We start from the raw sequence: 26,774 nt of genomic DNA on the forward strand, positions 1-26,774 counted from the left end.
GTATAGTGATGATCCTTCCTTCTTAAAAAAAGTGATAGTCTTTTTTTGTCACCTTGTCAATAGGGCTTTGTCATGGTGACAGTCAATAACGGCAGGATTAAATAAATAGAAACTGGCACGCTCTAAAATGCACAGGTACTCACTCTCACTCCATCTGTGAGTTTCACACTCAAATTTGATCCCTCTATTTTTTATCAGTGAGAAAAAAACAACTTCATGCAGCTTTTTCTTGATACCAGCAGGTCCTTAATCCTCAATGAATACATTTGCAGCGTGCACGTACGTGGATGCACGTGAGCGTGCGCGTGTTTGCGAGGCAGCCAATCTGCCACGCTGCTGCTGATACGGAAGGCAGAAGACTTTTTTTTCTTCTCGCCTTCTTTCCGCTAGATTTATTTTCTAATGTTGACGTTTATCACTTGAGCTGGCCTGCAATTCATCATCCCTCCTGCTCGTCAATAATCCGAAAGAGTCAATTTGCCTAAATGTGAATCCCTTTCTTTTATTTCGTTTTACTCGCTCCTTCTCCCTCCATCTCTGACTCTCTGTCTGACTCTTTGTCCTGTGACGGCTCAGGTGAGAGACGGCGGAGGAGCAGAAAGTGGCTGTAACGGGGTAATGCCGAGCCTCGCGGGAGGATTTAGGAGTGTCTTTGGAGCTGACACGGCTCCTAGCCTTGTGCGTGAGAGACACCCCGGTCGACTCCAAATCCCTCTGATCTTTCATTAGGTGTTCGTCAGAAGATATCCCCGCTCAGCGTTCAAGTACGCATAGCGTTGCATCTGCAGCTGGATAAACAGAAGAAATTAGGATGCTGCCGACTGAAGTGACGCGCTCTGATCTCAGATACTGTAGCATCTGTGTCATATAAGAAAGTGAAGCTAATTAAATTCATTTGTCTTTAGGAGAAATGTTGTGACTTAGTAGACTGCGTATAAAAGGTAGATAGAGCCAGAACTGAGAAGTGAAGCTGCAGTTAGGAAGCATTCTCACTAACATCCAGAGGTGGGATGTCATATTTCTCACTGGATTTGTGACCACAATAAACATTTTTACTCATATTCTTATGCTTCAAGTCTAATTAAATACAATCTGATGTTCAATGTGTAAAATATAGTCCAAATGATGGAGTCAACAGACAACAAACCAGGTTAGACTCTGGGCTACAATCCCTCAGTGTCTCGGTCAGGTTCAGACCTCCCTCCTCACGTCCGGTTTAAAAACACCAAGATGAAACAAACACTAGCTTTACTTCAGTTTATGAAGATCCTACACTGTAACCATCTACATACAGACACACAACACAACACAACAAAACAAGCAAACATGTTGTTCCCATAATAGGGAAAGCACAACGCTATTACAGGGTGACAACATGGTGGTTATGACCATCTTTTACATACAGTTAGCAGACCGTCGCCCTTTTTACACATCAAGCAGCTGATCTGAGGGAAATATGCGTCTTTTTTTTTTTCTAAATTTTTGTTATCAGCTCATCAATCACTTTTTCACACGTCCTGCTTCTTGCTTACCGATGTTTATAACAGCCTTTCTAAGAACTGGCTAATGTAATGAATGTGAAGGATTTGCACTGCTACCATGCACACCCACAGTGGCTATGCTAATTATTTATAGCCCACAAACGTCTCTAAACGGGCTATTTTTATAAGTGTTATACAGATGAAGCTGTAGGACGATACCTTTGACACCGCTGAGTGGAACAACATAAAGAAGATGCTTCAGCCATTCAGACACATTCGTACAGCACTTTATTCTATGGCTTAAGCACATATATACACAAATATGCATTAACACTGTGATTGATGCTTCGCTTTGTGAGGGGTTGAGTATCCTGCCCAAGGATGTGGACCTGAGGAGGCAGAGATCGAACAACCGACCGCCGGATTGGTGCACGATCCATTTTACCTCCTGAGCCACAGGCGCCCTGTGATAGATCTAACACCGAGTGCTTAGTGAAGGAGTGAGAAACCAAAGGTATCTTCCCAAAAATGTGTCAGGACGAACACTCTCAAATATTGTTGCTATAACAAATTGTTGTTTAGTGAGGAGGACAGGGTTTTGAAATGGAAATGGCTGCCACTGAAAGGACTTTGTCCACCTCCTCAGTCAGTAGAACCTGTACCGGGAGCTTTAGGAACGCTGTTATTCACGCTGCAGTCGGATTGAAGCCAGCTGAATGACCGGCACTCGATCTAGCCTTCAGTGTGAAAACAATAGTGCAGAAAAAGAGAGAGGGAGGGCGAGAGAGATAAGGAGGAGTGGGAGATAAGAGGGAGAAAACGGGTGGTGGTGGTGCGGCGGCGTCAGAGCGAGAGAGAAAGGCAACACATAATTCCGAATTCACAGCCAATGTGCTCGTGTGCCGAGACCTATCTGAGCCAACTTTGTCTCTGATCCTGCTCTGAATTCTAAAATACCCAACATCGCTCTCTCTCCCAAACTCTCCCTCTTTACTCCCACTTTTTCTGTTTCTTTAGTTTTTATTATTTCCATTCAAATTCCTGTATCAGCTTTTTACATTTTCGAATGCGCGCAACACTCGGCTCCACCTCGCTTTCATCTCCTTCTTCTTCTGTCTCTTCATCACAGTGCGAATGGAATTCATGTCCTACCATGAAGCTGTGAAAATACAAGCATACCCCAGGGCTTTGGCTGTCACAGAGCAAAGAAGACCGAGGCAGGCACACTAGTTTGTTGTAGCTCATTGAATTTTTCATCTTAATCCATGAAATATACATCGCTGAGGCCAGGGCTAAGGCCACAGACCACATGGGTACATTGTAATAATGCTGTGCCCTGTTTGTCTAACCCCAGCAGTTATTACTTGCTGTAGCTCTCCCAAATGTGGTGTGTGTCTGTGTGTGTGTACCAGAAGGTCTGCTACATAAACTGCTCTCCCAAAAGTGCCTTTGGATGACATGGATGAGTGACAGGCAGATGTCTCTGAAGAGCCTTCGTATCATGTTTGGAGTGTCAGTGTGCCGTGGTGTGAAAATTTGTTGAAGGAGCCTGTGGAAACGTGTGCGTGTTTCTGCATGTACGTGGCCAAAGCGGAACGCGAGGCACGAGGTGAATATGTGGGTGCTGCGCCAGAAAGAGAGAAAGAAGGAGTACAAGCACCCGTGTTACCTATGTTTGGGTGTATCCATGCATGTGTTGTTTGGAAAAAAAATACAAGACACAAAAAGGCTTTCCTTGTAATGTGCATTTAAGTGTGTCAGAGCATCCTTTTCTCCTGTGTTTTCAGTCACAGTGAAGGTGCCTGCTGATGTTGTTAATTATTAATACCCGCAAGCACCACATTCCCACCCTCGTTCCTTGATTATTCTGTGTCAATTCACGAATGTCAGGGAAAATATTTTTCTGGCGGAGCAAACAACTGTAAAGGACACAAAAAAGTACTTTAACGTATGACTTGATACCTTGTAGCTCGAATGCAAAGAGCTCTCAAGAGTAAATCAAAGTCCTGGTAATTTTCTGCCACTACAATATTGGGTTTTCAGGGTTAGTCCCTCGATAAATATACAGAAAACCATGTAAAAAAAAAAAACACTTCCTGGTACTTTGCAATATATGCAATCGTGCGTGACTTCAGCCCATTCATATTCACACTGCAGCACTGTAGGCAGCTTTCCACTTCTCTTAACGCACAACAAAATCTTACGTATGTGTTTTTTTTCATTAGTAAGCGCTGCACACGAGGTTGGATTAGCAAGCAGGTGAAGCAGCCTCGAGGGCCAGACTCCCGGGAGCCCTCGGTGCCCCGAGTTCACTGCTGTCAGTTGGTAGTAATTAATTAAATGGCTCTGTATTATTGTCTGTCTCACTGAGGGACACAGAGTCAAAGTGTAATTGTATGACCTTTAAGACTTTAGTTTATTCTGTGCATTGTACTTAATGAAACTGCATTTAATCTAATCACAAAAAGCTGATGTCATGCTGAAAACCTGCAGCCTTGACCTGGTCCCATGTTACCTTCGTATTACTGAGCACTAGATTTATCCAAGCCAGTCAGTTTAGGGACGATTTGGGGGATTTTTTTTTTTTTTTTTTACCTTACGTACATTTTATAATCTTCTAGTCTGCTAAAGCTCCAGGATACATTTGTTTCACCTACATTTATTCAATAACAATTAAGTAGCTTTAACATCAGCACAAAAACTGAGCACCAGCAGCTTCATGACATGCGTTACTATGGCAGAGAAGCTCCTTTAGGTGTGCATAATTCATCTAATCTATTTGGCCTCCTAACAAGTTAAATCAACCACACAAAGCTAGCTTCTGTTTTGTGCGCTTCATCAGCGTTGCCTCAGCATCATCCATACAATTCTGCTACGAGTTCACAAAAGAAGCCTGCCACTAGTCCTGTATTTTAAATAATCGTGTCAAAATACCTCATTTCCTTCAAAATCCAGCTTCTTTTTGTATAAATACACGACAGTTTGTCCAAACGCTATCTGCTAGCAAGCATGCAAGCTATCTTCAGGTGTGAGCACCCAAAATATTCACCCAAGTAATGTTAATAATCTGGTGTCATATGTTGACTTCATAGGATACAAGTGAAAGTCAGTAATATTCTCGTAATAATGTTTTTGCTGTGCGTTTAGGCAGCAGCCACGAGCTAAAACAATGTGCTGCATCTCCTGGAAAATATGAATAACAATAACGCAGTGGAGATAAAAATGACTCTGCTGTTCAGCCTCATAAAAATACTTATTTACCAACAAGGTTACCATAATGCTGACTGCGTGTACTCCAAGCAAATAGATGTGAAAACAGCTGCGAGGTGTATTTTCTCTGTTCTTTATTTCCGTGGAGGGAATCAAATGGTGGAATACAAAGTAAAATAAGAAGCTGTAATGTTATCAGAGGCCGTGAACCGTAACCAAGATAATATCTATCTTTCCTTGCCGGGCCAAGAGTAACTTGATAGAAGCGATACATTGCTGGCCCTATACGCGCTGATGCACACAGGTACACATCCAACATCTTACGTTAGCTCTGTCACAAGGAGACGGAAGGAGGCAAAGAGACACTGTTAGACACAGAAACACAAACCTGATGGATGTGCAAAGTGTGTAAAACTGAATGGACTGTTCTCCTGCATGAAATCAATAAAGGTGTATGTATTTGCACATGCACGTGTATATTGCAAAAGCACACACCGCTCTGGTGCATTTACCATCCATTGCCACTCATCCCGGTCGGCATCTTGTGACTGAGTGCCTGCACTGGGGTTTTCAATTATCCAGCAGTCGCACCTTTTCTCCCAGTGAATTAGCATGAGGGGAAAACTCAAGTGGGTAATGGAATTCCATGTGCCGTTTCTTCATTAGATGAGACGAGGCTGGCTGGTTGGTGAATCTTTCTGAGGGAGTGAGGATGATGGATGGTGGCGGGATATAGGTGTTTTGCATGTGCTTGGTGACATCTGGTACGCATCTGGAGCATACGTCTATGTGTTTGAGGCATTTTATGGAGCCCGTCACTGTTATCACAAAAAATTGTCAAGCTCAAAGTTTGAGAAAGCAAACAAATAATAATGTCAGCATTACTAAGACTAATTTTATGGTTCGAACAGAAGCCTCTGAGATCAGTCAATACTTAAATGTCTGAACTTGTAATTGGATTTTACACCGTAATGATTTTGCATTGAACATATATTTGCATTTATCTCGTCAGGTGCCTTACTGTACCTTTCCTCCCCTGATTAGAAACCAAAAGAGCTGCCAGACATGAAGCCTGATGGATCGTTTTCAATTTCAGCTTCGCACAACTCCAACTTGTCACCTACAGCAACTCCACCCAAGCGAGTTTATCCGGGCTCGGCCGAGTCGTGATTAACCAGGCTTCGGCTCACTCGCGCCGTAGTATTTGAACAATGTCGGAGAGAAAACAAAGAATGCCTGTGGTGCCTGAGCACAGTGTGTTTGTTGTGTCGTGTAATCAGAACGCAGACCTGGACTTCTCTCTGGTTTTCAAATAATGAGGTCAGCGGCTGTGCCAGTAATTCCTGCGAGCCAGAAGCTTCAGACTGCTCTAAACACCTTGTTTCAGACAGGTGTTTGTACTCCTGTCTGTGTATGATGTCAGTGAGAGGTGACGGCCCTAATGTGGTCAGACTTTCTGTCTACTGAGGAGAGCCAATCAGAGAAAAGGTGGCCCACAGGCTGAGGAAGCAACGACAGTGGATGAACTGAGAGGCTCCATCATATAAGAGCTGTGAGCTCTTGTGCAGTTCAAGAATGAAAAACATGCAAGTGGAAATAAGCATAATAGGTCCCCTTTAACTTCTTACACAGCAGAATACCACTTTGAAGAACATGATGTGTATGTAAATTACTAGTGGCTGAATTAATAACGTCTGTCTTATTTTTTGCAGTCACTAATGATTAAAACAGACGATGTGAGACTGCATCTTCAAAGCAGCAGACTGGGATGTTTTTCCTTTAACATCCAGACAATATTTTGACAGTTTTGAAATTCCAGCCTTTAACAACAGTTACCACCTGCCGAGTCATCGCTGTAAAGAGAAAGAAACAGGTTTTGTCAACATCTATTAGGCAGCTTCTTTAACTTTGTGAGGCGACTGTGGCTCAGGGGGTTGGGAATCGCATCTGTAACCGGAAGGTCGCCGGTTCGATCCCAGGGCTCTCTGTCCTGGTCGTTGTGTCCCTGGGCAAGACACTTTACCCTACTTGCCTACTGGTCTTGGCCAGAGGGGCCGATGGCGCGATATGGCAGCCTCGCTTCTGTCAGTCTGCCCCAGGGCAGCTGTGGCTACAACTGTAGCTGCCTCCACCAGTGTGTGAATGTGAGAGTGAATGAATAGTGGCATTGTAAAGCGCTTTGGGTGCCTTGAAAAGCGCTATATAAATCCAATCCATTATTATTAATTGTCTGTCTGTGGCAGCTGCTGTTGTAATGATGATTTTCGGCATAAAGAAATGCAGTGCGGGTGAGATTCTGAAGCATTTCACTCTTTGATGCTGAGCCTGTGTGTGTGTTACATCGTGGGTAATCTTCAGCTGCACTCAAACAGTCTCTAGAGAGAAACTGTGTGACACAACCATCATATATCTGGCCCACGGCTGAAAGTTCTTCTGCTCGCGTGTGACTTTAATGTGCACCTCATGTACCCACATACGTGTGTTACTACTACCTCACTGCAGTCTTATCACAAGCCAGATTTGACTTGTCTTGCACCTAAAAGTCATCTGCGATTCAAACAGGATGATATGACAGTTTTTATCTTATCAACATGAAGCTGACAAGGATTCTCGTCTGTTTTACTCTTTGTATTCGCATCAGACGAACTCCTAAATGAGCTACCGGCGATTGTAAAATGTCGCACTCACCTCCCAAAATTATGCCAAATTGCTCCTCGCATTTCAAAGCAAGCACGCAGTTGTTCTTAGCGGTTAAAATGTAAACACTACAATCAGTATTTTAATTCATGATTGCCAAACAAGCCGTAAGCTAATCACGGAAAGGAGATAATGAAGAAAGCAAGAAGGGAGAGGAAGACTAAGGAGGGAGTCTGTGATTAGGTCTCACCTCAAGATGCCTGTTTTGTCTCAGTGCTCTGGGCTCTGCAGAGAAAATGCAATGTGTGCTGTTTTATCTACACTGAAAGCAGAAGACACATGCGTTAAAATCAAGGTCAGAGAAACACTCACGCTGTTTATGATCCTTCAGTTACAGTAAACTGTAAAAGTCCTGAGCCACCCCTGTTTTCTTTAGATTTTACTTCCAAGTCTGAGTCAGACTTACTTGTAATTTTGAAGGTCTTGAGCGATAGTTAAGTTGCAGTCTTGATTATTGAGCCCTTTAACACTGACCTACAAATTATTCAAGCATAAAAACACACCGAACTCGAGGGATGAACCAGTGTTGTGTCACATAACAGATAACTTATTAAAGAACCAGTGTGAAACTGTATTTTTAGGGACTTTAATATTAGTCAGTCATAAAAACGGGTCATTCTTTCCCATTTCTGCAGCTGAATCTACCAAAATTCCTAAAGATAAAATTGGAATTTGCAGCAAGAACGTCATTCCCAAAGAGGTATTAGCTAAAAGCTCACATCTCAGCATGGTGTGCAGTTTGTCCTTAAAAATGAGGAAAATGGGCAAATGGAGGACAAAGGAAGATGTAGCAGGGCTGAAAAACTGCATCTGCTGCTTTCAGTATCTGAAAGTCATGTTCTTAAGAGAGATGAAGGACCTGAGAGATGCCTCCAGTCCTTCAGTTGATCCATCTGCTCATCGGAAACGGTGTCAGTGGAATGGTGGAAACTGAAAAGCTGGACTCAAAATCAGCAGTAACTGGTCTTATTTAATGATGAATCTAAATTTGTGGTTTAAATCATCATCAGTATGTCTGGAGGAGGTCAGGAGGGAGATACAATAGCGCGGGTCTACAGAAAAACAGTATCATCAGAGTTCACTCCATCATGCCACCTGGAAAGTACGGAGCCCCGCAGGGGACATGGGAGAAAATAAGGACGGACTTTTGCGAGATCTCGCAAAAGTTGAATTCCAACAATGGCGGCAGCTACTTAGTTGTAATATTACTCTTTCTGGGTCACAAAATACACTTTTAAGATATTTTGAGGCGTGAATGTAGTTGTAGTTGATACCTGCTCGGTTTACAAGACATCACATATTTGCAAAAGTGTTCCGACGTTTTCGGAGATCTGACACCCACCATCTCGAAGCTAACGGGAGGTCGAGACCTACTACAGCCGGGAGGAACACCGCTTTCCCGGCACATCGTGCCTCGACCTCCCGGTCGGCTTCGAAGAATGCGGCTAAAACTTTTGCGAAATCTCGCAAAAGTCCGTCTTAATTTTTTTTCTCCCATGTCCCCTGCGGGGCTCCGTAGGAAAGCATCTGATTGGCGACGGCTTCAATAAAAAACCATCAGTGTGGAACGCCATCAGTCATCGATTGGCCTCAACATTAGTGAAGCAGTGCGGGATCATAGAATAGAACAAAGAACAGCTTTGAATGTCCTTCAAGAAGCCTGGAGAACTAATCCTGAGTTCTACTTAAAGAAAAGACAAGAAAGCTGCATGAGAGCGTTCCAGCTGTGGTAAAGAATAAAGTTGGGCATACCAAATACTGACTTCTGTCCTTCGCCTTGTATTCTGCATTTCCATGGATGAAAATATGTGGCTCAAGACTTTTGCACAGTTAGAAAACTGGAGTAGAAAACTACAAAAGCTATTTTACTTTTTGTTGACCACATCCTGTCATCGAAAAGACGTTAAAGTCTGACAAGAGAGCGCGCTCCTTTGAGGAAGCGGTCTAATAAACCGTAAAGATGAAGCTACATAAATCCAGAATCGACAGGCAAAAAGCCCGTAACCTTTTCCTCCAGAGTTACTGCGAAATGAAAAACACTAACAGCAAAGACGTTATATCTGTCATTAGGAAATATTATTTAATAACAAATCTCAATTTCTAAGCATTTCTACTACACGTACACAACTCCCTGAGACAGGAGGGTCTCTGATACTCCCACAACTGCACATACGAGGAGTTCAAAGTGTGAGGCAAATGATAATCTATGCTTCCCTGTAACAACAGCAGTCGTTAGAGGTGAGATCATGCAGAGGATTATTCCTGACAACGCCGATTACCGAGCTCACAGCCGAACAAAAAGCCTCGCTTTGTTCATCGGCTTTCTGCTCTGTAATGGAGCATTTTTTTTGCCAACTATTCTATAGTTTAAGGCAACAATCATTTTTAATATTAAACAAAACCCACTTTGTTTGTACACCCTTGGCTGTCAATAAATCATCTGAAATATAGTGTTGCCCACGCGAGCAGCTAGAACCGACACTGTGTTCAGAACACGCTGCCTCTCTGAATGAACTGGTGAAGTCTCCAGTTGCTTTTCTTTCTATTAATAAATTCATTAGCGCGTTAGACTGGAGGAACGAAGACATTCATCGCCCAATGACTCGCAGCCAAATTATGCGAGATACCCTGCTTGGCTAGCTGTGCCGCCATATCTAAAAAGCAGAATTAAAAATGCATCCCTTTTCCTTCCTTTAGAGTTTCCTGCAATTACCCAATCAGTTAGAACCACGCAGGGAGGCATTTCCCACATCACCCTCGCAACCCACTCTACGTCTTTATTTTCCCTCTGCCTGTGCCACTCCACTTCCTCTCTCACCTGTGCGCACAAGGAAACACACACACGTGCACACACTCCTATCTCTCTATACTGTAAAGGCAGCTCCAAACTGCTCGTTGTTGGCCCTCATCTTTCCAGAGCAGATGGCTGCTTCTCTGCACCACATGGCCAGCACTCAGGAGATGAGGGGAGCTCTTTAAGAAGAAAAAGACTTTCAATCTGCTTTAGCAACTGTAGCTCCTCCTCATCATCGCATCTTTTTATTTTCTTTCTTAATTTATTTGTATTTTTTTTGCGTCACCAGCTACTCGTCCCTTTTCCCGACCACACTACCTCTACATGCATTCGCTGCAGTTATTCCACACTGCATTCATCAAGCTGCTGTTGATGATTATGTAAATGCGTAATGCTTATGTAAACGAGCCAAATGCAAGGTCGCGATGTGAAAGTATTAAGATGCTGCACGGGTGCACAGACGACTGGCTGAGAATTCCAAATCGCAGTTTCCTATGGTTCTCCAACATGCGTGTGTGTGTGTGTGTGTGTGTGTGTGTGCGCACAGAGGTATATATAGGTATGGAGATGCTGGGAGTTAGCCTGACTGTGGTGGAGAAGTGGGGTTATTCTGGATGAGCAAAGACTTCGAGTAGAGCAGTAAGGTTTTTTTTCCTCACTGGGTCTACATCGTGCGTATAAATCATTCGGAGCACTGTGGGATGAATTTTGCCTGAAGATTGCCACAAGGAAAGGAATGAATCGGAGGTTTGTTTGTGGTCATCACCTTTGTTGTAATGCCTTAAACACTTGAAACACACTGAATTTTGAATAGACAAGAATAATACATACAATGTGGAGCATGATGTAGTCACCCAGACGTGGGGCGCTGTCGATGCGGACCAGGATGCCATCTTTTATGGTCGTGCTGAAGCCCACGGCTAGCCGGTCCGTCCGGGTGCTTGGCCTCTCGTTATTGGGCCACGTGTATGTGATCAGACCCCCTCCTTTGCCAAAGATGTAGGTCGTGCCAGCTGTGGAAATAAAAAAACAACAACAACAGGAATTAGATTTGTCGTACGATAAATAGAGGCAGATAGAAAGAAACTGAAATCTGTGATGTACAAACAGAGACTAACTAGACGCCAGGGAGCAGCGTGTTGTCACAAACAAGACACGTTTCTGACAAAACTGGATTAACGCTTCTTCCATTAGGGGCTAAATCTACGGTAATTCCGTTACAGCTTCCTCGCCGGGGCAACAATGTAACTGTGTCGAGTTCTATTTTAGGATTTTAATGCTATTCAGCCACCGCCACCTTTCGGGTAGAAGTCAGCTGCTCCCCTGACGCCATCTATGACCTATCCAGCTCTTAAATATAGCCCCTTCCCAGGGAATTACAGCCGGTATGGCCAGAAACGGATAAGTCTCCCAATCCTCATGTATTATACATGAAACCTGCAACCAAAGAACAAAGGTTGGCCCAAGAAAGTAGAGAAGGGGGACTGAGGGGGATCGAAGAACTTTTGTCTGGTTTAATTTGACAAATGCAGTGTTGAAAAAAAGGAGTCAGTACCAGTAGGGAATTGTATCTATCTATCTATCTATCTATCTATCTATCTATATATATATATATATATATATATATATATATATATGTATGTATATGCAGATTTGTGTCAGATTAGAGCCTCTGCCTGGATCAAGCTCGGCCCTCAGCCAGAGAATCTGTGAAAACTGTTTGTGGATTTCCTTTTTTATCATTATGTGAAACTGGCAAGAAAGACCAAAGCTATTTGTTTTCAGGGTGGGATTCAGTTCCAACTTTTGAATATTCCCTGAGGTGAGTTTGAATTAAAGCGTTGATTCCCTGAGCCGCTTAGCCGTCTCGTCCGCATTTAGCCAAAGATAATCGGGAGATCTGAGGCATTAGACCTGCAGCAGATAGTCTAGTAGGTGAATCAATATGGGAGAAAACCGGTTCCTGTGGCCTAAGGAGAGCAGAAAGCGTGTGGCCCACCTCAGAGGGCTACGCTGGATTCCTAATGAAGTCTCGGAGTTCTGGCATCAATGTATTAATTCATTTTTTGCTGCCTCCATCAACTCTCGGCTTCCCTTTCTTCCGCATCACCTCCTGCCCCTCGCCATTTCTCTTTTCCATTCACTTCCTCTGCAAGTCACCTGAACATCTGTTTGGCCGTGTGATGGGTGCCCAGCTGTCTCGCTGTTTCCCCAATGAAGCAGCCAACAATCTGCTCTGTGGTCTATAATACCCTGGGGACTCCAAGAACATATGGATGAGAGGGACTAAAAAAGAGGGAGAGACTCTAGTGACCAGATGAGCGTCTCTATTTGCCTTCAGGCACACAAACAGGTCTGTATTTTACACAACTCAGGCGCCAGCACTGCAAACCACCAGCGAAGGTCGTCCGTGCACCGAGCCTCGAATAATCCGCCTCATTCCGTATAGCTAATAATCATAAACGGACGGTTTTAACGCAGATATTTTTATTTTTCCTGAACAGAAGTGATAAAATCATTCAGCTTCTGTCAGAGACTTTACTGCAGATGAAACTACTGAGCATATCACCTGCCTCAAATAGCATATTTCACCCATTGCAGTGCATCAGAAAACAAGCCCCTGATGCTACGAGAGGCGGCAGACAGCAGCCTGCAGCCAGGTTGCACCCGATCTGGCTGCACTGTCTCATCGCCTCAAAGTTTCTTCTTGCCAAAAGAGTTCGGGCAGACTAGGGATCAGTTTCCCCGGCAAACGAGCAAACTTCGCCTATCTCATCTAGCACACACTCGTTTTTTTTGGAGGGGATGACGATGATGAGCAGCAAAGATACAAGCACCCCGGGGAGCCAATTATCACATTGAGGAGATTTGCTTAGTGTTTCAAGAAGACAATGTTCAGCATAAAGTACACACAGGCTGCCACACGCACAACGGGCTGACGCACACACACACAGAGCGGGCGGGCTGACGGAGACATAAATGCACATCGTGATGCAGTCTAAAAGTGTGCAAACACGTGCGCATTCGCACAAACACTGGGAACATGATGCCTTCTCACATTTTCAGTCACACAAGTGGGTGATTATCTGCACAAGTACAGAGAAGAGAAAGAACCCGAGATCGCCGAGATGTAGCACATTTCCCTAACAACCTGCCGGGGCCCAGACTGCACCAGCTGCATTTCCACACGCAGAGGAAGTCCACTGCATATCAACAGCCTATGCATGCAAGAGTACTGGGAATGGCATCATTTCTGATACTCATATGAAGGGAAAAAAAAGATTTGTGTGACTGTTACGCAGCTGAAAAGAGAGAATGCACATGCCAGGCTACATTTCCAAGGTCAAGACTTTGATTTGAATAATTTCACTGAAGCTAGAGCTGCTGGGACTTTCCATTTAAGTGTGGATGTACTGAGCACCAATATAAATTTCAGCAGCTTTGCAAAGAGACTAATTAGAGGGCGGAGGGGTAAGCGATGGCGTGTTATAACATTTCTAGCATATTTTCACACTCATGCTCTCAGATATCTTTACTAAAACGTCCTCGGACATTTACCTGTCCTGCAAACTGTTAAGGAACAATAATCTTCAATGTTTTTTCGTTTCTGGGTCTCTGTTTTTGGGAAAGTTGTCTGAGTGCAATGAAAATGTTGATTTCTTATATTCACTTCAGCCAGCAAGCATTTTAAGACCGATCAAAACACCAAAGTGAGGGTCAGGTGCACCAATTTTCGCCTTGATTTTCTTGGTAACAATGCAACAAAGATTTTGAGACAGCATCTAGGATTTTAATTCACTCGGCTGCATAAAAGAGGTGATGAGCAGGCTAATTTGTTCTCTGCTTCTTGGAAATGTCTGAAAGTCCTCCTCACTTCAGCGCGCTCCAACTATTCCAATGTCCCTTTCCTTTCTCCCTTGTAATTACCACAGACTATTTCTTCTGATGCTGTGCTCATTCTTGGCATTCTCTAAGAGATGAGCCATCACTTTTGGCCACAACTCCCCCCCCCCCTCCATCAGTGCTTACAAGGTTGGAGGATTAATAAGCAATAAATAGCAGAAATGATGTGTAAAATACACACATGGGCTTTCACAGCCACGAAGCCTGGTGAAAAGCTAACTGTAGGGGAAATATCATCAAAGGAATCAAATCTACACACAGTACAGACTGTAGAGAGCGTTATTTTAGTCTATCAGAGGGGACTTTCATCTCCAGCTTTGAATAATGCAATTTTGCTATGGCCACTGGGTACTGGAGGGAGGCCATCTGAAATCTAATTGTAACACACTGGTGCTACATTGACTTGGAGATAAGAAGATCTCTGAAACAAGAAAAATGACCAATGCTGAATTTTTCAAACGATTTCTCTTTAAAGAAAACAAGCAAGGAGTATAGCTGTGAAAATAAAGGCCACATACTAATGCGCTGCTCCCTAGGAGTTGTGATTCATTGCATCTGCAGCATGGCTCCGTTTAGAGACAAACTGTAGATGAGAGACTAGGTCAAAGCCTTGGCCTCTATTTCACAGAGGTCCCCTGAGGCGTGGAAGAGCAGACAGAAGGTCAGGACACCTGTCTGCAGGACAGAGCTATGTTCTGTCCTTCAGCCCCCACATGACATTACAAAACTAAAGGGATGAAGGGAGAAAAGGGAGGAGGACACAGGATTTTCACACAGAGCCAGAAATCACTGCAGGTCACTGCTTTCAATGCACCTGACCAGTGTGGGGAGAAATGAGGGGAATACGCTGGAATTCTCAATTCCCTGTTTCAACCTCAACAAGAGAATTTTGCTCTGGCTCCACTCTGTCTGTCTTCTACATGCACATATGAACTTCAGCAGCCAGCAATGATATCTGGAAAGGAGCAAAAGGAGCGGAGCAGCTGCCGTGATGCATGTCGGTTATATTGGTTGTATTCAGACTTCACACCATGCTGCGATAAAACCCTCTATTTAGAGGCAGCAGACCTACAGTAAAAGCCAGGGCGAGGTGCTAGTCGAGCTTTTTTCTCTCTCAGATTAAGTTGGATGGAGTACTGGGAGTGTGTGTGTGTGCTGCATGCATGTGTGTTAGACACCACTAAGAGGAAGGTGGCACTACCAGCTACCCACAAGGCACACACAACTGCAGCGGGTAAATGCTCTAAACTCCAACTCTTTGTGCAAGCGTGCACACATGCACGCTCAGAGTCATTTGCATAGACCAGTGTGAGTCTTAAAGCATGCACACACACACATGCGCACATCTGCAAGTGCACACATTTTCTCTCCTTTCTCCTTGCTGTGTGTGTGTGTCTTGTTTATGTGCTTTTATGTTTTTCCCCTTGTTATCTCTTGGGCTTTCTGCAGCACTGGCACCCCAGGGGATGGAGAAAGAAGACAAACACGGTTTGATGTGGTCGAATTTTCTGCCATCGGAGAACGAAGAAAAGAAAGCGGAGCTCAAAAAAAAAAAAAAAAAACATCCTGGAAGTGAGATGCAAAATGTAATTGCCTCCTCAATCATGTTCAAAAGAACTCTATCATTACATAGGGAATTATTAGGCTTGCTGTCCTTCACACAGTGACAATAAAGAATCATTGGCAGAGGAATCAAATTGTGAGATACTGAGCTGTGTAATCACTGGGATTTATCTCCATTTTACAACCTCTTATCATTTCATAATTCATATTTCCAACTGTTGCCTCTCCCCTCTGGGATAGAGTGAGAGGAGGACTAATGATTGAACGTTCTCCTTCTCCCCGCCGCTCCTCAATCAGCTGCCAGAAGTAAGCTTAGAGGAAATAGCTAAAATGCTTTACAGCGATACCTATGTGTGTGTGTGTGTTGTTGTGCTTTAAAGGACTTCTGTGGCGGCCGGTGTGTGCGTGTTTGCATGTGTCTCTGCTGTCATCACACACGGTGGCCATGTGTCCCATCTCTCAAGAGCAATGCCGAACAAAAAAAATGCAGAACATGATGGATGAAGGGCGGTGTGTCGTGAAGAACGGCTACGTAAAGGAAACAGGCAGCCTCGAATGATTTACACTGTCTGTTTCCCCGTTATAATAAGCTGTAGCATTACCGCACTATATGGATTCACGCGCCAAAAACCAGGGGTAATGGAAGCAGGGAAAAGCTAAAACTAGACACAGAATGGACTGAGCATATATAGCACAAAGTGGTTTTACCCGCGCAGCCAGAGCTGTATTATGATGCATGTGCAAACAGCAAGCTGTAAAGACCCACAAAGCGTTGGGATTGTGACAAACAAAAGATGTAAGGTTTCCACCATATTTTGCTTATAGCAATATCGCTCTTTAAAACTCTAATAATTCAGACTAATTAAACTTTATGTGTGCTGCGTGTTCTGGGCTCTGCTATGGACAGGGAGGACGGCTTTTGTGTGTATTCTTAAAGAAACGTACATAAATGTCAAAAAAGCTGGCTGAAAAAATATGAAGCACCAGTACAAACGGCGATAATGGCCTACAGAGTTATTTCCCAGTGTACACAGTACGTACAGAGCATTGTACAGCTTGCTCTGCATTGTATAACATTTTGTCAGAGTCATATTCTAACTTTATGAGCCAGGCTAAACTGACAAATGCAGCACAGTGAGTCCAAGGTTTAGGCAGCTTCTGCTTGGGCTGCGAAGTTGCACCAGCAGCCAAGATGATAAAGTCTGAGCCGCTGGGCAGCAGCTCCACAGTCAAAACTACAGTTATAGTACTACACTTGCCCAAAAAACGCCAAGGGAAACTGAGGCCTTTGTGCTGCGGTGGGATTTAGCGCTAGTGCCAGTTATGTTGGAGGTGGCTGTTGGTGCCAGCTCTGATGGAGCGCAGCTGTGGGAGAAGAAGCTGCAACATCAGGAGGGTAAACAGGAACATATTGTGCTCTGTGTAGTGTCTGTGGAAGTGTGGCCAAAATGTTTTTGATTTTCTCTTATTTTGCTGATTTGTGTGTCAACTTATAAGTTATTTAGTGTGTTAAATAAAAAAAAAGCTGCCTCTTTTTCACCTTTTTTTCCAGGCATCACATCTTCACACCGGAGGTGCGACCAGTGAAGGATTTGCTTGAAGAATATTTATCAGTTATCTAATTTGTTGTCAAGTAGAGCCTGACTGACACAGGACTTTTAGAACCGATACCAGGTGCAGTAAATCTGACAGTTGATTTTTTCAGACTAACGAAACACATAAAATTTCTGTAACTTCTGTTATGTGCAGCAATTTATGTCACCTCACTAAGATATTAAATGAATGCAGTTTGAAATGCATTTTGCTTTACTGTCACAACGAGTGGCAGATAACTCAGTTAAACTCAGTTTGTCGTCGTTACGGTAACATCCAAAAGTCATGATGCCAAAGGGGATGCTGCAGAGTGCCCTCTGGTGGACACACCATGCAACAGTCAACACTAATAACACAGCTGAAGGGTGTTTCTTCCATCTCTTTCAAATGTTTATAGATCTGCCACTTCACAGGCTTAGAAATGAACATATGATATGAATGATATGATATCAGTACCATTTTATCAGATACTTATTATTTCAGATATATTGGTTTTGCAGATAAATCACTCAAACTCAATTTCAATTTAGAAGTTTAGGACCACCTGTTTCTTGTATAACCCACTGTTCACTCTGTTGCTAATTTATGAGAAACACTTTCTCACACTCATGGGACACAGCATAATAACAGAAACCCATACCTGTATATACAGGTACTTACTATAATAACATATAACTCAGCTGTAACATGAACATGTTACCCAGTGTTAGTCTGCAAATCTGACCAGATCCTAATGAATCACCAACCCTTTGCTACTTTCCTGACTTTGTTCCTTTTACTAACATAACTACAACAATAAACCCCGAACGAGTACTTCCAACAACACAACAGGAAGTAAAAGGACTCAATCAAAAAGTTTCCCGTTCTTGTCACCCTTGATTGGACATACTTGACATATTTCCATGACGAACAGCTTGATTTGCCATCTGTATCGTGTGGTTGTGGCAGAAGCGACAAGATGTGGAGATGGTGAACGGGGAGCGAGTGGGGAAAGAGTCACTTTTTGCTGCAGGAGGGAGGGAAGGAGGCAAGACACGGAGAAGGGAGGAAAAACACAGATGGAGAGAGAGAGAGTCAAGCGGTGTCGATGGGAACCCGAGATGATCCGAGCCCCTCCACCCCCACTCTCTCTGAGCAACAGGAAAAGGCTTTGTAACACTGGCTCCTTACTCACAGGCATGTCAAAGCATCCTCAGATCGCTATAGAAGAACGGGAAGATCGACTCGCTGACACCCATTAACAAAGCAGTCATGTAGCCTCACTTCAGATTCATGCAACACTGCAAAGGTGCAAATGTGAGTACACAGAAGTGAAAATACACACACATACACACAGTCTTGAACAGCAGAAGCTGAGCCATAACAACTCCCCTCTCATTACCGCGAAACCAGCCAGTCTCACCCTCCTACCCCCCCACCCCCTCTTGCCTCTCCTCCTGCTGCATTACTGACACTCCTCTCTGTTGTAGCGGCAAGCGGACAGAGAGGAAGGGCTTTAAATGATTTTTTTTCTCGGTTCTCTGGAGATGTCAGCTCCTATTCTCTCTGGTTGTAAAAGGAAGGGGAAGCGGGAAGGGGGTCTGAAGAGGATTTCAGAGGCTGGGGGAGCAGGGAGAAAGGGAGGAGGTGGGGTTGCAGCTGAGATCTACACAGCTCTCTAGGCTACAAAGAAGACCTGTCTGCTGACTCTAATGCTGCTCACTGCCACCAGTGGGGGTTTTTTTAGAGAGGGGAGAGCGACGTTGTGGAGAGATGAAAGGAGAGGAGGTACGAGCTAGGAAAGATGCGGAAGGATGCTGGAGACAGGCTGACACCGTCAGATGGACGGCAAAGGCGGAGCCAAGTCAGCTTGTAGGAGGTCAAAGTCACAAAAATATCACTAATAAATAGTCGTGACATCTCTCTCCAAAGCTTTGTACAACCTGAATGCCGTGCTTTTGCATGGTGAATATTAACGTTCTGTCGGATCCGGTGTTGACGCTCCCGCCGCTCTCAGAAAATTAGGATATGAGCGTCTCCTTCCCATCATTCATAATGCATGACACGCAATGTGTGTGAGGCATATCACTTCAGAGACAGGCCACACCGAACCCTGGCAAGGATTAGGTGAAGAAGACCTCCTGAAGAATAAGGGAATCCAAGATGGCTCCGAGTGGAAGCATCATTTATAATTGAATCTTCCCCAGAGGGCAGTGCAGCCTGTCTGTCTTAGCCAAGGCTTCACGAGAGAGCCCGTAGCTCCACTCGCCCTCACTCTGCAAAAGCCTGTGTCTGTCTCTCTCTCCCCTTTTCTCTGCAATAACTGAAAGGCCCTGATACATAAATACAACACTGCAACTTTATCCACTGATCTTATCCTAAGGCCTTTATGACTCAAACCCCAGTTGGACACATTTACTCGTTTCTGAACTTTTTGCAAACTTTTGGTCCAAGGAGTGGCTAAAGTTGAGACTTTACACTTTTGTGTGCTGCCCTTTAGTGGAAAAAGAAAAGCTAATTTGGATAATTACACTGTATACGACAGACCTGTGTAGCTGCTGTGGCGTAAAAACATCATCATCGTCATCGTGTCACGTGTTGAAAACCAGGAATTGAGACCAGAAACAAACTGGAGCAGCACTAATCGGAGAAAACTCATCTGAATTTCAGGAGTGGGACCATACCTCATACACTTCCCTCCTGTTTCTGTCTATATATGTCCTCTTGTACATGGGAGTATGCACGGGCTCAGGAGCTGCCACCAGTCCTCAGAGTCCTTCTCCGAACCACAGCTCCAATTCATGCTTACTCCACCTGCCATTATCCATTAAAATGCTGTCAAATGTGAGTGAGGCTGTGGTCCCAGCTAGTGGCATGAGGTATTAAACTAGGCAAGAAGTGTAGTCATTTTCTTCTCATATACTTCTCTGCACCTAGAGTCCTTTTGGAAACCAACTAAGGTGCCTCCTAACCCCCACTGGCCGTTAGAATGGATTCACACTGTGCATTGGCTTCAGTCATTCAATCAGGGCTAAGATGAAAACCAAGTTAATTAAAAGGCAGGATAACAAGAGACAAACAGGAACTCATTAAAAGAAAAGATAGTTTTCATAAAATACCCAGTCAAAATATGCGGTGATCTGATATTTCGTGATGAACTTATTTTGAAATGGCACTGATATGATTCATTTGGGAAAGAGGAGGGTGGAATAGAGAGACGCGCTTTAAGGACTCATGGTCTCCAAAGCTTGCCTCCTAACTCCAGATTTCCTTTGTAGTTATTTAATAAAACGAAGGAGACCTTTGCAGTTAATTATCAGGATGAGTGGTATAACCTATTTTGCGCCTCGTGCACAAACTAATGGCCTCACAATTATTGATGCCTTTGAAAGTATTATTTAAGAAAATAAATAAATGGATTTGCACAAGCTCAGTGGAAATGGAAGGAAGTGTCCCAAATGTTTTATTAGAACTCTAGGATACAGCGCATTTTGGTTAGTGACATTTAAACACCTAGAAGCTTGTTTACAAGACAAACTGTGTCATTAAATGCTACCATTTTATCCAAGCCATAATCTTAATTTATACTGATGAACATTGCATTAGACGGTTCTGTTATTAAGCTTCTTTGTGGTCCATCTTCTCCTGGTGAACAGATAGGGCTGTTTATCCCTACTGTATAGATGATAAAGGCCCTCTGCTGAGACATGTTGGCTGAATAAAGAGCAGACCCTTCCAGTGACTCAGACAGTTTTGCAGAGTTATTTTTCACATGATGTCAACAAACCACGGCAGCAAATGGATTTTGCTAGTTCTGTTTGCTTGCCTCAGACTAGTTGTGGACAGAATGTAATAAGTCAGGAGGGATTGACTATCTGTCCAACTGGCTGCCACATTTGCTACACCAAGCAAGCCGTTTCAGCATTTGTTTGATGGTAGGGTAGCTACTCTTAATGGTGACATATGCTCATTTCTAGCCCTGTTTTTCTTGCCACTAGGGCTCCAAGGGAATAAGCTGTATTTGCATCAGGCATTATATTAGCCCTCTATGACCATTTCTGTTCTTGTCTCTTTAAGGCTCCCTGATGAGTGCAACCACTTGGTTATCAACGGCCAACCGAAGCCCTTTGCAGAGATCTCTGCTGCTCCCAAGGCTACAAAAAAACTTCTAACTCTGTCTCTAAGTCCAATGTTTGTTGGTTGACTCTGACAGTTACTCTGGAGTAACTGGAGAAATACCATTATGAAGTTGGCTCTCAGACTGTTCGTGGGCATGGCCAAACATTCAAACCAATGTGGCATCATTAAGTAAATAAGTATGCCTATTTGGAAGTTTTTAAGTGTCATTTCAAGTTTCAATCCATTTTCTTCCACTTATTCAATGTAGGCTCGTGTTTGGGGACTGAAGCCTATCCAAGGTACCATGGGGTAAGCGGCAGGGTACACCCTGGACAGGTCACCAGTTTGTCTGGTGGTGAATCACCAGTTAACCTAACATTACTAACTGCATGTCTTTGGACTGTCAGAGTACTCGGAAAGAACATGCAAACCACACAGGAAGGCGCCAGATTCAAACTCAGGACACTTCTTGCTGTGAGGCACAAAAAGCACCATGCTATTTGTTAGCAATTTGCATGATGTCAGGTAGTTCTAATGTCAGTTCAGTTTGGAAGCAGAAGGGGCTTGACTCACTGGATGGCTGTGCTTTTTTCATTAGGGTTTGGAACTTTGACTACGCATACATCATAGCCAAAGTTCAAAAATAGTATAGAAATTTGACATAAAATCACACACACACACACACACACACACACACACACACACACACACACACACACACACACACACACACACACACACACACACACACACACATATGAAAAACTAAGCTACGGAAGTGTTTCACATCTTTCTCGCTTTTGGGTGCAACGGAAAGTCTGAACGTGTGAGAGGTGATAATTAAGGTGGCGCCCTGTGTACAGTCTTCCCTGTAGCTTTAAATGGAAAGTTACAGGTACAAACAAATGTACAAACAAATCGTACATTGTTCTGACATGCCGGCTGCGTATTTCTATTACAGCCAGGTTCTATTTATAAAACGACCCGAGACTCGCTGTCTCACATGCCTACCTGCCTTTGAAGAATATGGATTAGAGAAATGGACGGACAGATGCTAAAAGGAATCAGTGTCTTGTACAAAGCGGGGCTAATCTTCCCTTTGATATCGACAACATCAAATAGAAAAACACTTGAACCTACTTGAAATACACGGTGGCGGCTCGTCCTCACGGGGGGAAAATAAACAACGCAAGTAAGCTGACAATATGGATGTCTGCTTCTGAGATCAAACTCAAACTGTGGATAAACTTGTCTAATGACCTTTTTTCTCTCGTTCTGTGCCCTCTTTTTTTGTCTGAATTTGATGATTGCCCGCCTCAAACACAGCCTCATTGTGTTCTCTAAAGATAGACCAGCTGTGCCAGCGGTTGGCATAGCAACCCCACTTCTCAGCCACGAACGTCTGCGACAAACCTGACATTGTTTCCAACCATACCTGCTTCAAACACCTTTACATTTCACTGATTAACTCGCAAACCGCTCCTCCCCACTAATGATGGACGGAAATGCTTCAACTGCGCATTGCAATGCGGTTCCCACATCTCTTGCGTCCTCTCCGTCACACAGAGAAAAATCAGGCTGGTGTGTGAGACTGAAGAAAAAAAAATTCAATCAAGTTTGTACTTTTCTGAAGTTTACTCAGCCACCACCCTCTGAGCCAAGGACTTCAATTCCCCAGTAACATTTAAGGCTGCACTCGCTGTGGTCCCGCTGTTCACACTAAACAACTCTCCAATTTAAGCTGAGACCTGCCATCAGTCGCAGCCTTGATGAGGCGATTGGTTTTTACAGGTGGCTCTTATTTCAGTGTGACATGCATTGCAACATTTAAGGTTCACAGAGGCCACAGACTGCCATTCTTTTATGGAAGCAATCAGTACATGGTAACGGTCATTCATCAAAGGGACTCAGAATTTATCGCTCTGCGGGGTTTCATCTTCGCGAACCCCTCGCTAAGGCTGATGGTGGTCCTCTTCATGCAGCGGGAGGTGAGAGATTTCACAGCAAAGTCTCTGATAAGTTGACTTGAAGTGACACTTTGAGCTGAGATTGGCCCTTTGTAACAATAGGTGAGAGTTCAGGTAGCAATCAGTGAGAACTTATGAAAGCTTGCAGAGATGTAGGTAAAGTTGGGTAATCACTTCAGTTTACATGAAGAACAGACAGACTAGTGAAAATTTACAAGGAAAAAGACCCTATCTAATTAAGTTTCTATGTAGGGCAAGGGCTACCACTGAATGGCTGGATGAGAATACAAATGATGACTTTTGATGTCAGGTTCAAAATCAAACAACTATGGGAGTCCTTGGATTTCGACAAAGGTTTGCACTGCCATCATCAAAGTGCCAAACAAAGAACAGCTTTTGGACCGGCGCTCCATCGATTCTACACAAAGGATGGTAACAATCTTTCTGATGCAGCTTCACACATTGTTGGATAAAGACAGAAGAAATTATTTATTCCAGTTGAGGGTGAATGTGAAACACTTGGAGACAGGTCTCTCTCCATCTGCTAACATTTGGAACCATCCAAACATGCTAATTTTTCTTAATCAAAAATAGATGAAACTGAAGTAGTAAAGATGTATCCAGGGCTGTTGCTGAGGAAGAGTTTCTGACAATTATGAATCATGAAAAGTAGAACTAAAGAGAGGGTCATTAATGTTTATCAGTGCTGCTGGTGGAAAGATGGCCACAGTACATCCAGTACTCGTTATAAATCTCTGTCTCTCTTCCACAGCATGTCTTTATCCTGTCTTCCTTCTCTCACCCCAACCAATCGCAGCAGATGGCCCCGCCCCTCCCTGAGCCTGGTTCTGCTGGAGGTTTCTTCCTGTTAAAAGGGAGTTTTTCCTTCCCACTGTCGCCAAAGTGCTGCTCATAGGGGGTCATATGATTGTTGGGTTTTTCTCTGTATGTCTTATTGTACGGTCTACCTTACAATATAAAGCACCTCGAGGCGACTGTTGTTTTCTGTACAAAATAACATTGAAGTGAATCGAGTTTGGTTTTACAAGGCGGAGCAGATGAGGGAATTGTAGTTAACACAACTGCCTTATAAATCTAAATACAGTTCAGCAAATAAGAAGATGGCTAGTGTAGAATGAAGTAAAGGGATATCAGAATCAAAACTATTTCAGCTACAACTGTCAAACAAAAGCGCTGGAAATGCCTCTTTGGTTAATCCAAACCTTTTTTCAAGTTTCGATATCAACACATAATAGTAACATTTAATAAATTCCTCCATCAAACAAGACAAATTAGCAAAACTTCACTTAATTTACCAGCCATCTGTACATGTCTTAATTCACTTAAGCGCTCATACACATTTTTATTTTTATTTTAGTCTGTCTCTTCATATCAGAGCCACACAGATATGCACATGAACACACACACTGAGACAGATAGCACATTGTCTGACTGAGACATTCTTTATCACTGCAACTGGGTTCCAATATTGCAATCGTACTCTGCAGCTGCTGTTTTCTAATCCCCTCCAATAGGCGGTTTGATTTCAGCCCTCTATTGAATGTGCCAACCTTATAATTAATACCCTCCCTCACTTTAATTCACCTCCACTCTGTCCTCTCCATTCTTCTCCTCACAATTCCTCTTCTTCCACCATTGACCAGCCACCTTAACGGAGTCGTGCTTGTAGTTCCACCCAATGCACCAAGGACATTGAGCCAGACGCAAAATACAGCAGTGAAACCATGGGAGGAATATTTGGCCGCGAAGGCAAAATCCATCTCCTTGCAGCGACTTAGCCACAGAGCCACAGAGAGGTCGGTCCTGCACCACCTCCTCCGTTATCTGTTTCCAATCCTTTATCAGAAGGGGGAGAACGGAAGAGGGGAGGGGAGAGCAATGAAGACAGATGCCTAAAAGCTGCCACCACACAGCCTATCTGCAAATACGCAAGGAGAGTTGTAATCGATCAGGAGAAGGAAGAAAAGGACAAATGTGAGGTAAAGGCTCCTTCTTTAAAGCTGTAATTAACAAAATCCCAAAGCAGGAGCTAAAGATTGGTGATAGGCAGCAGGGTGTAAGCAATTTGGAATGAGGACAAAGATGTCAAGTGAGCGCACATTTAAGGAGACCGGGCACATCCGCACGCGAGCCTCAGAGTATGACGTGAGCTCATGAGGATGCGTGCGTGGATGCGTTGGCTGGTCGGAGGCCAAGGCTTAGCTGAATTTGCCCAGGGTGAGTTTGAGAGGGCCTACGGGACTTTGCAGGGCAGTGGGATGGAACATACTGGCCTCTCAGTGCTTCTTCGAGTCGGCCTAATTAAGGCTAAGCCAGAAAGCTCTCTGTTTTGTTGATGCTGTTCTGTGTGTGTAAGCATGTGCACACAAAAGAAAGTGTGTCTGTTGACAGTATGAACACACAAACGCAAGGAAAGCCTCAAAATTTAATTTGTGTCATGTTACTACTCTTGATACTCCACACGAAACTTTTCAAGCTCATCGGCTTCAACTCTCTGTCTTAAACATCATACTGCGTAAAAGAATTGTTAAGTAGTTCAATTCTGTTCTATTTATACAGCCCCAAATAACAACAGTTGTCTTTATATTGTAAAGTAAAGATGCTACAATAGTACAGAGAACACCCCAACAATCAGACGACCCCTATGAGGAAGCGCTTGGCGACAGAAGGAAGGAAAAACGTCATTTTAACGGGAAGAAACCTTCAGCAGAACCAGGCTCAGCGAGGGGGGAGACCATCTGCTGTGCTGGGGTGAGGAGAGAAAGACACCATGAAAGAGACGCTGTTTATGTGAGCCAGAGATTATTAATAACGGCTGATTAAATGCAGAGTGGTGTATAAACACGTAGAGAGTGAAACGTTGTGAGTGAAGAAGAAACATTTGGTGCCTCGTGGAACACCAAGTGTTTCCATCTTTCTCTTCCTTTTCTTCTGCCCTGTTCTTCTTCTTTTAGCCCTTCGCTCATACACCTCAACCCCACCCGCACCACCCAGTCCCAGTTTCTGCCTTTGAAGATGTACTTAGCTGAACTGACAAGAAATTTAAAGAAAGCGTTGGTGGCTTTCAACAGCTCATGAAAGGCAGAAGAAATCTGCCACTCTGTGTGAGTCAAATTGATGGGGGAATTGTTGCAGCGGCATAGTAACGGGGACGGGGGACTATAGGCAAAACCTCTGTACAAAGCTTACTTCAATCCTTCAGCCCGGGCGCACACACCTCGGCTCATATGGCACACATAAAAATGAACACGTGAACAGGAAAGACAAAGTCTCAGCCGGCAGGGCCCCTGAGCTAGCTTTGACAAAAACAGAAACCAAAAAGGAATCATTCAAATATATTTTGGCATATCTTCATTGAACAGCTTTTTTCTCTCCTTGCCGTGGGACAATAGATCAGAACAAAGCATGGCTTTTCTATTGGGTTTTTTTCCCACTTCCATGCCAAAT

The 26,774-nt window shown here is 43.8% G+C and overlaps 1 protein-coding gene across 21 annotated transcripts in view; it reads right to left on the reverse strand.

Annotated features, from left to right (window-relative positions):
- nrxn3b (neurexin 3b) overlaps positions 1-26,774 on the reverse strand; it is a 328,662-nt gene that overhangs the window by 77,470 nt on the left and 224,418 nt on the right. For all 21 annotated transcript variants that reach the window (XM_076873680.1, XM_076873687.1, XM_076873683.1 and 18 more), the window contains one exon: positions 11,014-11,195. In XM_076873680.1, coding sequence (XP_076729795.1) covers positions 11,014-11,195 — 182 coding nt within the window. The remainder of the gene's footprint in view (positions 1-11,013; positions 11,196-26,774) is intronic.

This window comes from Maylandia zebra, linkage group LG15 (assembly GCF_041146795.1).
Source record: "Maylandia zebra isolate NMK-2024a linkage group LG15, Mzebra_GT3a, whole genome shotgun sequence".
NCBI classification, from domain to species: domain Eukaryota; kingdom Metazoa; phylum Chordata; class Actinopteri; order Cichliformes; family Cichlidae; genus Maylandia; species Maylandia zebra.